This window comes from Achroia grisella, unplaced genomic scaffold (assembly GCF_030625045.1).
Source record: "Achroia grisella isolate CSIRO2021 unplaced genomic scaffold, CSIRO_AGI_Agris_v1 utg874, whole genome shotgun sequence".
NCBI lineage: Eukaryota > Metazoa > Arthropoda > Insecta > Lepidoptera > Pyralidae > Achroia > Achroia grisella.
In genome coordinates, this window is record NW_026713051.1 from 3097768 (window position 1) to 3112264 (window position 14497).

The 14497-nt window shown below is 30.1% G+C and overlaps 1 protein-coding gene across 1 annotated transcript in view; it reads right to left on the minus strand.

Annotated features, from left to right (window-relative positions):
• The window catches only part of LOC131852969 (alpha-mannosidase 2), a 71729-nt gene extending 58326 nt beyond the window's left edge, over positions 1-13403 (minus strand). Inside the window, exons 1-2 of the mRNA XM_059203728.1 lie at positions 13245-13403; positions 12352-12480 (exon numbers count right to left, since the gene is read on the minus strand). Coding sequence (XP_059059711.1) covers positions 12352-12472 — 121 coding nt within the window. The 5' untranslated portion in view covers positions 12473-12480; positions 13245-13403. The remainder of the gene's footprint in view (positions 1-12351; positions 12481-13244) is intronic.
• Between the last annotated feature and the right edge of the window lie 1094 nt (positions 13404-14497).

The following is a 14497-nucleotide window of genomic DNA, read 5'->3' on the forward strand; positions in this document are numbered from 1 at the left end:
ACTTAATCACATGAAAGTACAATGTAGTTTATAATATATAATATTAGTATATACGTGTATACTTCAGAATAATAAAGTTAACTAAGTTGCATTGCTCTTCGGATTATTCACATTTTCCACGGCGCATAAATCCATTTGTATTAAAATATTAATTAAATTTCAACTAATGAATCCGTGCATACAGGTCTCTATTACTAATGAGGCAGGTTACAATGGCTGCGCTCTTCCAATCAAATAGCCGTAGCATAGTCGGGGCTTCCTATCCCCTACCAAGCTTACCCCACCCAGTCACGCGCCTACGTGTACGTCCATAAATATACAAAACATTTTCCTGTTCTACAATAATGTGTATCAGAATAACGCAATACGTTATCATATTTACAAATAAATGACTGTCAATTAGAGAAATTATAAGGAAATTCATAGATTCTTAAATTATGGTTATTATATAATAATAAATGATATGGTACGCCTGTTTATTTAATATATATTAAAAAAACTGTGTTAAAAACAAAAGTAAAATACGTATACAATTGGTAAACAGAGAAAAATTTACGAACAATAGAAAACAAATCATATTGTTTCTAAATATAAAATTCTCATCGCAATGTCTTCTGTCTGGCTGGATATAAATTTAACAAAGTTCCAATAACAAAATAATGAAGTCTTATTTGACACAAAAAAGTTTGGGAAATACACATATTCTTCGCGTCATTCACCACTATAAAAAATAACTAGAGGACAGAGAACGCCCTTCCAAACTTTAAAAATCAATATTTTTATTTTTAAACCGCCACATTTATTAAAAAATATATTCCTGATATGAGTTTTAATGCGTACTCTCAATCTCGAACGTTTTTTTATATTGAGACCCATCGATTTGTTCACAACTGTTTTATTGTATGGGAGCCTGCCATTAGTGCTGCTTGCTGCCTGTCTAGGCATTATATATATGTAGATTATTATTTTATATGTAACTAGCGACCGTCCGGCTTTGAATCTTTGAATTTCTCGACTTCGTCTCTACTGTAACACGCATGTATTGTATACATATAAACCTTACTCTGAAATCTCTATCTATTACTGTAAACTGCATTAAATCCGTGGCGTAATTTAAAAAATATGAGCGAACAGACAGCGGCTATGACGTCTTGTTTTATAATATGTAAAGAAGCCTAAGCAATAAAAAAATATAAATTAATACAAACTAAAGTACTTTTATTACTAAAGTATTTTAATTTAAAGTAGAAAAAGTAAAGTAACAAGACTCATTTTCCTAGGATTTGTGGGACTATGCATAATTTATGAAATACTGATTCTACAGACGTCTTAACGAATGCGCTGACATCAAATGCACGATATGTGAAACTAGCCACGCTAAAATAATCATTGTTTTCTGACAGTTTAAAATTTTCTCCTAAATTTTATTTTTCTTAAGAACCTCTTACAAAATATTAGAGACTATAAAAAAAAATTATATATATATATATATTCATTTACATGCACCACCTACAATTTTCTAAACTTAACGTTACTTTCTCTACCCAAAGGTAGTCTGGAAGAGAATGCTTAGTGATAAAACAGCCTTTTGTATCAATTTATGCAATGTTGTCATTCATAAATTGATACAAATCGTAAAATAAGTAAATTAATTTCTGTGTCTAGTGCAATAAAGACTATAAATAATTAACTGCACGTTGTAAGTACGTAAACATTTTCCATATAAGCAATACAGAACACTGATGGCGTATCTCGAGTCAGTCTTGTGAAGAGTAATTAAATAAACCAACACGCATGTACGAGATGAGTTATAAGATTGGATTAACCAAGACTATAAACCATAGAGATCGTATAGTAATATGCGAAGCGTACTGCAATTGTTCTTATAGTATTTCAATTGCAATAATAGACAAATAGAAATTGCTGAGCGAACAATGTATTGTATATATGTATATATAATACAAATACCTACCCTTATGTCATATGTTGTAGCTATACTACATATAAGTTATATTGTAGTTTATTCAGGATCAAATATTGAACTATTATAGTGTAGTATTTTAAATAACAGAAAAAGTTATAATCAAAAGACTCTATCGCGCTACATTGGAGTCCTATAAATGTAAAAACTCGTTATAAACTTTTCCTATACATTTGGTACGAAATAAAAAAGACACTCCACCGAGGCAGAATAAAAAAAAACACATAGAACACAGAATGAAACTAATTGTTTTCATTCAATGTATTGTGTTACTGCATAAATTTACGATTGTAAAAAAACTAATTTAAAAGTGGTGTGATAACCTCAATGTTATTATACCTAAACCAACTAAAAATATAAATGCTAAAGTATATAGATAATTAAAGAACAACTTTAAAATGGTGGGTATGCAATAGTAACAAAAAAATCATTACTTTAAGTTTTTAATCTTGTTACATATAAATAATAAATTAAAAAATTACACAAAGTCTTATTCTAATATTACATTATTAAATATTTATTTCTTTATTCCAAAATAAATTATATTAAGTTGTACTATTATAATTATTCATATTTAATGTAGATTTGACTGATTTATAGAGAGCTTCGTGGTCTGGAGATATACTATCCCCATATCCACCTAAGAGGTTGTGATTTCAAATCTGACCGTTTATATTTCAGGCTGATTTTCGGGTGAAGGAAACAAATCGATAAGGGACAAATAAAACATTAAGAGAGTAAGAAAGTAGGCTAGTCTCCTGTAATGTTGAATTCAATTACAAGGAGCCTCTGGCAACCCCATCTGGGATAACGGTTAAGACGGTATCAATCTTATTATTATTTTAAACGCGAAAGTTTGTGAGTATGGATAGATGTTTGCTATTCTTTCACGCAAAAACTACCGATGATAAATGTTAAGTAAGTGTGATGCAGACGAAGTTACGCGGGACAGTTAGTCTAATATGTATGTATATAAAATTCTAGCTAGTTATATATATATGTGTACCTAGCTACTCGCACCGGCTTCGCACGGGTATATATACATGAACTTACAATTCAATTCAAAATATCTTTATTCATGTAGGTCTATTACAGACTCTTATGATATGTCAAATCTACCGTCAGTTCGGAATGCTATCGAGATGAGAAGAAATGACAAGAAACTCGGCTCGTATTTTTTTCAAATAATAGTGGAACATGTTTATAATAATACACAGCCATTAAAATTCAAATTTGGGAGAATAGAGTGACCTCCAGCATATGCTATCGCAAAGAACAAGAAAAATTTAATCAGTGTTCACAACCTGAACAGACCAGTCCCCACAAGCATCACTCGTTCACGAGTATGAGCCAGCCATCATTGTACTCAACCATATTTAAGGGAGCACATCGACCCGGCCCACCACGCCGCCACAAGTTTGAACTTTATAGCGAGCAAGACTGTTTCAGGTTACTCCACTACATCAATTATATTATTTACAGCATAGTCTGTACCGACCACAGTTTTCACCCATTACAATATTAAATTTACATTATTTAATTTACAATACGTCATTACAACTTTATAATAAGTTTCTTTAATGTTATTACATTATCCATGTCAATGGGAAAATTATATACCTCATAACAAAAGTCAAAATTTTAATTAAGTCCACACATTGTAGTCATTTAAGTAGTCGTTTATTTTATAATAAGCTCTAAAGCTCTAAAGCAAAGTGTATTTTTTACATGTATTTAAAATTTGCCTTCACTTAAATTTAAAACACTATCTGGCAATTTATTATAAAAACGTATATAATGTCCCATGAAAAATACTTACTTTTTTGAGATGAAAACTAGGCATATTTAATTTATTTTAATTCCTTGTATTAAAGGCGTGTAAGTGACTATTTTTTTAAAATAAATTTATGTTTTTGCGTACGAACATAATATTTTCATATATATATTGAGAGGGAACAGTAAGGATACCTGTTTCTTTAAAGCGTTCTCTAAGAGATTCGCGACACGGTAAATTATATATTGAACTGTAACACGGTAAATTATATTTTACTTCCTCTTGAATCACTATATCTATTAAAAAAAACGCTTCAAAATCCGTTGTGTAGTTTTAAAGATTTAAGCATACATAGGGACAGACAGCGACAGCAACTTTGTTTTATACTATGTAATAATGATGATAATAAAAAGGTTTCGTGTTTATTCTCCTCCGAAACGGCTTGACCTATTTTGACGAAAATTTACACGTAGTCAGTAGGTCTGAGAATAGGTTTATAACATATTTTTTTATATTTTCGAGTTTTTTTTTTATTTTCAATTTTTTTATTATGTAACATTAAAAAATACATATAGCCTTAAATTTTCACCCTTCTACCACCAACCACTATTTTCTATAGCGATTTTAATTTATATGGCAATACAACGTTTGCGGGGTCAGCTAGTATATATCTATATTTTATATATAGCTGGCAATCAATTTCCCATACAAGTAACAATGATAAACATAAAAAAAATATGGCGTACACGCAGCGACAATAGTGATTGTGTAATAACAACAATAGGAAGAAAGCCACCACAGTGAAAAGCCTACGTAATATGGTAGCATTTGTAATGCCGGTAACAGAATAGAACTATGAACAGCAAGTAGCAAACATAAATGTACTTATTTTAATTCATAATCGTAGGAAGATAGAACACATTTAGTAATACGACAGAGGTAGAAATAAACTGACATATAAGTTTACGATACCTTTTCGTATAGGCCGGTGTATCCAAATCTTTTTAGTGCCTTTCTAAAATTCATATGTCTATCCCTTCCCCAATGTAACGCAATTTATAATATAAAAAAATTATATATAATTATATAAATATAAATTTATATATATAAAAAATCAAAATAAATATAAAAAAAAAATATTTTTCACTTAAAAAACTTAAATAAGAAGAAATCATTAGGAACCTATTAATAAAACATTACGTGAATTTTGGAAACATATAATGAAAAATTTAAATCATTTTCCATATAATTTTAATAAAAAGTCCATTTTCGAAATGCCCCCTTTTACAATGAAATTGCGGCAAGTGGGCCCTACATTAGGAAAAACTGATATAGACTAAATATTACTTACTAATGACTTAATATTATCCTATAACTCTAGAGCCGTGGATTAAAACAGACATCAAAAGTAAATTTAATGGTATCGTAAATTTGTAATTTTTTTTGGACACTCATACAGTGCCGTCTAGACCCAAGTTAAGCCAGCTAAAGCTTGTGTTATGGGTACCAGATAACCGATACAAATACATAGATATATTTTTTTGTAAATACATACATATTATACTTAGAAAACTCCCAAACCGATACAAACAATCATACTCATGTATACTACTGTCCGGGCGTCGCACTCGAACCCGCAACCATCGGAAGTAGCGGTGTGGGAAACCGCTAGACGAAGGAGGCCGTCAAAGTAATAATATTGTAAAGTTAAATAAAGTTTCGATAAGCTCATTAGTTCAAATCCAATTACCTGAAAATATGGCTTGCAATTATTGCAACGATGTCGTGTTTAATTACTGCGAACGCACCCTCGGGCTAAAATATAATGTGTGTCAGTAACATAATACAGTTACCTGTCTACAACACACTGCACGTGAACCTACTACATACCTATGTACATGCACACTGCGCCGCATCATAAAGTAAAAAACATAATTAATTAAACGTAATTAATTGTATATCGGGTGGAAACTACAAATTGTTTTATGATATATCAGTTAACATACAAAACTGTTGAATCTGGCTAATGAGATATGTATTTAAATTTATAGTTTTTTTATAGTACATTCTTGTTTATACTTAAATACTGTCTTGTCAATAGTTTTCCTAATATCTCCGTATTTCAAGTCTTTTTACTATCGTTTTCCTTTTACCTATGCACTTATAAAATTAAATTAAATATTTTTAAAAGATTTACATCTTTTAGGTATATATATTATGAAGAATGCATGGTTAAGTCGGTGTAAAAATAATGCAATTCCATTATATTTCATAGACCATTTGCATTTTTTTCATTTGGATAGGCGTTTGACTGACTTTTAATCAGGGTTCAGTCTCGTAAACTGAAAAATGTACATGTAAAATATTATTTACTAGCTGTGCTCGCGGTTTCACCCGCGTTAAATTTCAATAAAAAAATATAGCCTATGCGTTATTCTAATGCATAAACTATATTACTGTAAAGTTTCATCAAAATCCGTTCAGTAGTTTTTGCGTGAAAGAGTAACCAACATTCAGACTTACAACCTTTCGCATTTATAATCTATATAAAATAATAATAATAAGATATATTACTAACTTTTATATTATTAATAATAATAACATAAGGTACGAAATAGAAATGTTAAGTAAAGTAACCTACATATATATATGTTACTATATCAGTCAATCAGTCGGGACAAGTATTTTTGTAATAAATAAAGTTTATTTTCAATAACAAAGATGTTTTGAACTTGCCTATATACTTGACGGTACGTCTGATAACTACTCCGAGCAACAGTTTTTTCTTTACGAAACAAAATCATAAATTATTAGAAATTTATTTTATGCATTGGTATCATAGATAAGGATTGCGTCATAGATACGGAATATCTTCGATTTCTATTATTATATATATGTATAGTGACAAGGTCGATTGAGTTAAAATTAAGAATTGACAGAGCAATATGAGTCACATAGTATTCATATATTTGTTGAAGAACTGGTCAAACAAGTTCGCGTAAGTCCTGGTCGTGATGAACTGGACGACGGCGCCGCTTACGCTTGAATACACGCGGAAGGTCATGTAGTCATGTAGCGCACTTGTTATGATTTTCTTTACATCTAAACATTTTCATATTAGCTGAAACGATTTGCAATTTCCTAGTTTAAAATGACGTGGGTAAATTTACTACCACTAGTTAGTAAACTTACATTTGGCCTATGATTGTGGGTACAATCCTCGCTCAATATAAAGTATTGATAATTGTTTTGTACCTATTATCTTGGTTGTTATCTGTGTGTATATATATAGTAGTGCAATTGTAAATTAATATTTTTGTGTATACAAAAAAAAATATATATTTGAGTACGTTCAAAATTATTATTTTAATGCTCCTCTCCGAAACCTCTAAAACATAAAGAATCCAATTTTTTTAACGACGATTTAATTTTTTTTTAATCGAACGTAAAATACTTCCGTTATCGAAACAGTATATGCAATTTGTATTGTTTTAGTTTTTTTATACGGTAATTATTTAATACTTTTAATTTTATAATTATTAATTCGATTGATGATAACAAATTAATCAACGACCTCAACCTGTCATGAACTTCAAGATAGTACAAGTTCGCGCACACTGACTTGATCTTGACTGAGCGGTCATCATTTATCGTACATAACAAAATGAAACTAACCTATTCATGCAACGTGATTACCTATATGTCTCCGTATTCATATCCGTCATGCTCGTGTAGGGGCGCTGCCTGTGGGGACTGGTCTGTTCGGGTTACGAACACTGATTACACCATTTGTTTTGGACAATATTGCAACAGTATATGAAGGTGGTCACTCTATTCTCCCAATTTTGAATTTAAATATGAATATGTATTATTGTGAATAAAATTTAAAAAGAATACGAGCTGAGTTTCTTGGCAATTCATCTCGAAAGCATACCCAAATGACGGTAGATTTGACATATCGTAAGAGTCTGTAATAGACCTACATGAAAATTTTTTGACTTTGATTTTTTCTCCAATCTATTGAACGGCGGTTACATTGACTACATTAAGAGGTATAAATACCTATTATAATACCACCTACATACAAGTTTAGTAAACAGTTTATTCTCAACGCCCTCACGACTATAAATTTTACTCTTTAAAATACATACTCACATTTTGCACGTCAATTATCTTTGAACTAGACATGGCATTTATAATAATTGAGAAAAATTAAAATTCAAAGAATACAGGATAAAGGATAAAAAATCAATGGCGATTTGAATAGTTCACTACTTTTAACTGATTGTCATTTGTTTTGTCCTTATTTTTAATGTCGTTAAAACCAATATACCTATAATAAAACTAATATACTCAAACTTAAAATTCAAAGAATACGGGATAAAGGATTCCGGTAAGAATCGATGGCGATTTGAATAGTTTACTACTTTTAACTGATTGTTATTTGTTTCGTCCTTATTTTTAATGTCGTTAAAACCAATATACTTATCTATAATAAAACTAATATACTGAAACTATTAGCTTGTTGTATCTAATAACGTACACCCCAAATATAAATGACACATATAATACTGAGTAGGCAAATGCAATATTTCATTCCCTTTTCTATTTCCAATTGCTGTTTTACTTTTTTATACCAGACACGTGTTTGTAAACACATGTCAGGTTTATCCATGAGGAAAATCTACTGTAAAAATATGAACAGATGCGCGTCTTCATTGGAGTAGAAAGTAAAACTGATAATTAACTCAATAATTCAACAGATTCTTTATCTACGTAACTTTTGATTATTGATGATACTACAATTCTTCAAATATAGACATATACCTACCAAGTATTTACTGCGCCAGTAACGGTATAAATTTTTCTTCCTGAATTTATTATATTCAAACAGACATTAAATTTTAAGTGAAGCTTACCATAATTAGTAAAAAACTATCCAAATCTGTTAGACTGTATTTGAGATTAACGGGTACAAAGAAAAAAAACAAAAATTCAGATATTTTTAACTAAAAGTATAGAGTTGATTTCCATTTTTTTTATTTTTTATTTAACCGATAACACTGCAATGACATATATAATACAATTATTAAGGGAGCAGTGTATATTATTGAAGTAACTTACTAGCTGAAACATGACTGAATAGATCAAAAGACTATACCATCTGCTAAATATATTCTATGTTTAATGATATTAATTAAAAATAGGTGAAGATCTTTTCAAAACAGATTTCCCTATGTGTAAAACTGGAGAAATATTATTAAGATCAACAGAAATCATGTTTATGGTTAGCAATATCGAATATCGTTAAAAACAATTGTGTTAGTAAAAGAAAATAGAAATAAGTAAAAGTGCATGTCAAATGTTGAAATGATCAAATAAGTGAATCATAATAAAGTCCCTTAAACTTAAACAGTAAACGCACAACAATGTATGTACGTACATTCCGATAACGAGACAGTAAAGCGGTGGTCCAGTTTGAACGGTTGCCCTTTTCAGTCACTCGTAATGATTGTTTTAGGGTTGGGGAAAATGGTGGAATCTCGCTCACAATAAATGTCGGTATGGTAAATATACGTATTTGTAGATGTACTCTTATAAATGACTACCTCGGTTATCTACCAGTTCAGCACACACTAGTTCTGATGGTTGTGGGATCGATTCCTCGCACAATGGTAACATTTGTATTATGTACGTAATTTAAAAAAAAAATTTTTGTTTAATAGTCTCGTACCCATAACACAAGCTCTGCTAAACTTGGGACTAAATATCGATGTGTGAATTATCTTAAGCTATTATTATTATTGATAAAAACGTTAAAAAACAATTTCTTCATGATTGAATATATTATTAATATGTGAAGTATATGTGACGCGAAAACTTTGTACCCCTTTCTACGTAAATTGCGAGAACGGAAGAGTATATATATGAAATATTGCACACTTATATTTTATACATATTTTTAGGAATTATTTTTTTAATTATGTAATAATATTATTTTGTTTAATATAAATCAATAAAATATCATTACAGTCACGATCATGTATTTGACATACACGCATATATACTCTTTTGTTTATTGTTAATTAGCTACTCGCCCCGGCTTCGCCAGGGTGTACATATATTATACATAAAAACCTCCCTCTTGAATCACTTTATTTATTTAAAAAAACCCGCATCAAAATCCGTTGCGTAGTTTAAAGATTTAAGCATACATAGGGACGGACAGACAGCGACAACGACTTTGTTTTATACTATATAGGTACTGAAGTCTCTAGTCAAAATTGTGAATAGATTAATATTCTTTGTCTTTAATATTACTTGTCTATAGTCTTACTGAATGTGAAATTTATTATGCTCTATGACAGCGCGACCATTATTTATAATAATAAGACAAATCATTTATTTTACTATACATTTATTAAAATTAAAACGTAAACGATAATCTCCTCCTTAGTGCTGGATTAGCATAAGCCCATACAATTCGAGCGACGTATATCGCAGTTATACACACTACAGTCTCGCCCTATACTTTCTAAAATTACTTTTCTGTCTTAAATTGTCATAGAACTGAAATAATAAGCCACGCTAACATAAGATACGTTACTAATCCTTGGTACCTGCAGTTTGCATTATACCTTTTTAAGTGACTTTTGCTCCTGATATTTCCATAACACCCAAATAATTCAATGTAGGTAGAGAAAGTTGAATATGACCCGTGAACATATGAGGTAAACTGCCGATTGTTAGTAGGATGTACCTATACCTTGGCTGTACTTATACCTTCTAAAAAAACTCTTGGTACTGATAGAAGCATAATAATGTACTTATATTCAAATAATTGTTGACGTGCCATATAAGCAATTATTTACGATCTCCCACTTATACAATCTGAAACATCTCTTTATACCATAGCTAATATACGGCTGTTGGCGATGAGTTATACGAGTAAAGTTATAAGTTACCAATTCTAGTACCTACCTGCGGCTTATACTTACTTCTTGCACAACACAAACAATACGAGACTCGTACACTAAGATTTGCAACTACATATACCTTTATATCAGTTTCTTACTGAAAGCTTTTTATTTCCTGTGAAGTCGCTTTTAGTGAAATCCCGGAAATCACCTTAGCTACAAGCTGCAGTTAATTTAAAATTCTGTCTTCAATTTCACGTTAAAGTCATGCATGCATATTGGCAGCATCAGAAGTCTCGCTCGTCCATGTCACATGACATATTCTATTTTACTTACTGCCGATTGCGTTTAATACTCATACCTATGTAATTTTAACACAGTGTAAACCATAAAAAAATGTTTAATTTACTTTTGGTGGAAATTGTGGCGTCGTACAAACAAGCATCGCAACATTCGCAAATATCATATCGAATGAGTGTAGTGCTGATCGAATTTGAACTTTATAGTAGCAATGTGTTAGGACCTCAACTGCACTTTTCAATGCAGCCGTACTCTTGCCTGTCCAATTTCAAATTCCGAACCAGGTTTGCTTTACAAATACGACATTTTTTTATCCATACAGCGTTGACCGTGGTTTGTTCAGTTGATTCAATCCACTTTTATGGTGACTTGACAGTAATGGTGTGCAGTTTAATAAAAGACAATCTTTTTTTTAGATGGATTCCTTACATTAACCCAGGATTTTTGTTTCACGGCAACTAACTGCTGGTTTAAGACATTTCATGTGTAACGCTTTTAGATTTTAACTGTTATGATATGACGCCTATAGTTGTACTGTATTTCATCTTCCATTAGACGCAGTATAATGCAATTGGGATTAGTGCATAACGGGAACCGTAAATACATAAAAAGAAATACTTACCAGTTCTCATGTAGAACCACCTAAAATCGTGCGAATTTTCCTTCATTGGGGTTATCAACAAAGAGGTTTTTTTTATTTTATGTTAAACAATTTATGCAGATCTAATTTTTATTTCGTCAATACTCAAAGTCTTACGTTATTTTTAGTTACAAACATAAAGTTTTTTATTCACAGCCGTTATTTCAGACGCTAGATCTATAAATAATACAGTGGAACTATAATCAAAATATAATATCAGTAACAATAGTAGAATAGGAATTGATTGTACTATTTAATTTATCGATACAGAGACTTTATAAAAAAAACTCCAAAACTATCCTTTCTTGGTTTTAAAAGGTATAATTGGTGTTCCTAGAAGCGATATCTAAGTGAAATAGTAGAAAATAAATATCGCGTCTATTCTAAATATAAATTCCGATCCATTGACGTTGGATTGCGCCGATTCAGTTTACTCTTGATTAGACTTCAAAAGAACGATTCAAAAATGGATTGGATTGAAATTGATGTTGATATCAATTTTCATGGTATACCTACAAGTTTTCCTGTACTACAAATAATAGAGTTTTCTCTACAGACAATAAAATAAATTAGAAGTGCTCAGTAGTAAAATAAATTAACTATCCATTAAGTTGTTGTCTTATACTAAGATTAAAGTCTAGAAGAGTATGAATATATAGAACTGGTCTGGATGCCCGCATACCCTGAAAGTCTATTAAATAATAATAGTGTTATCCATACAGAATAAAATGGCACTTACTTGGTTTAGTCAATGTAGGGCCACTGTAGTAGTAACAATAGGCCCCAAAGCCGATGACCAGCAGGAGTATTGCCAATATACGGGTCGGGAAAGACCGGCAACGCAGTGCTCGGGTCCTCATTGTGCTCTCTAAAAAATAAAAAATATTATTTAGCAATTAATCCATTTGTAGACATAATTTAGAGAGATGGTCTTAATAATAATAGGTGGATACTAATATTAAAAAATCTTTAATGCATGTATTTTTTTTATAAATTTACCGGGTATTAAATTTGATTAAACCTATATTATTATAACAAGTATCCTAATAATTAAAGTATATGCTTAATGTAATGAATTGTCATTGCCATAAATATTACTCAAGATCATATACCTACAATGACCTACATAATATAAAAATTCCATCTCTTACCTTATTTTTTAAGCCATGGTTTATTTAACTTAAACCAACTTTTATATCTAAAACAAGAATTTACAATTAACCAGAAACAGTATTTTCATATTAAGAATTAATGGGAGTAGGTCTATGTATCCACAATATATTTAAGGCAATTTATGATATTAAGTTTAATTAAGATTATTAATAAACATAATATACTTATATTACTACCTCAGTATAAAGATAAGAATGATGTTTATATATTGCTACATCTTTAAAAAATCCGTATGACTTGTCAACTCTAAATTTTGGAGATGTCTAAGATGCCGATGTCTCTTAATCCTCTGCCGTAAACATGTAAACACATAAATTTCTCAGATTCCACAAAGAAATACAGAATACGAACGAGAAATAATAACAAGACGAAGTAGTAGAAAAAATAAGAATTTATAAGTAACAACACGTAAACAATAGTAGGTAGATAATATTTATTTTGGATAGGCCCAGTACTTACGTTTATAGAAGATAGATTTCCTTTTACCAATATTTACATTTTACATTAATTTCTTTGGTTTTATTGAATTTTATAAATTTTATAACAACTTCAGTCAACACGAAAGTTTATAGATTCACGTTCACAATTATTAGAAATAGTTCGAGAGATGTGAGAGCAATGAGGATCGAGCCGAGATTGCAGCGTTCGAGTGAAATGCATTCAAGTTATAACAAGTATCGCCAACTCATACATATATTTACCCCAAATGTGTATACAGGCATACTAAAGAAACTGAATTTATCGAAATGCTGATTATATCGATAAAATTAAAGCATAATATAATTTTCAAAAGTGATTTACACAAATGGAGTAAAATGTCTAATATTAATGTTTTTGTATTTTTTACGATGTAATGTATAAATAAAAAATTCTAAATAATTACAGAAAACTACCAATTATTCTAATATTGTTACAGTAATTCATTAAAAATGTAATTATTCTAAGTACAAACAATAAAAGAATCATGCAACGATGACTCCGGATATTATAAATACTACTTAATAACGGCTATATATATTATATCGTCTTAATGTATTGCTGACATTGTTTTTTTTTTAATTTCTTAAATGTCGACATTTTTTTACTGATTTTATGCATTTCGCCTAACTTTTAGGGTAAAATTCATAAGTTGGAAACCCACGTTGTCAATGTCAAAACATACGTCAAACGAAAATACTGACTGTCAACTTTAAAATATTATGTCTATAATCCGCTGGGTGCCAAGTAAATCAAAGTTAAGTATAAATTGGCCAGTAAGTTGGCCAATTTATACAGCATTTAAAATTTATATTTCTTAAAGTGTAATTTATTTCCATAGTAAAAAAATATTAATGAAGTCGCCTTTCTCTCTATTATGACTAATTGAATTTGGTGCAAATTTCAGTAGTATAAATTAATATAATTGAAACTTTTATTTTAAATAAGTATATCTTTATGTGCAAAACAATCTTGTTATCGTGTTTCTCACTATTGCATTAAAATATGATCAAAAATTTGCACCGGTTGGCCAAACTTTGGTGGAAAGGCAACATTAATTTAAAAATGTCAATCAGCGAATGTCTGTCATGTTATCAGACAGAAGTATTAAATTGTTTACATATACATATATTTATTATTATTACAATTTAAAAGTAAAAACGTACATATTTACTAATATTAAAGCTCTTGCTTGTATGGTTATGTTGAACTACCTTCCTTTACCTTTGGTAGGT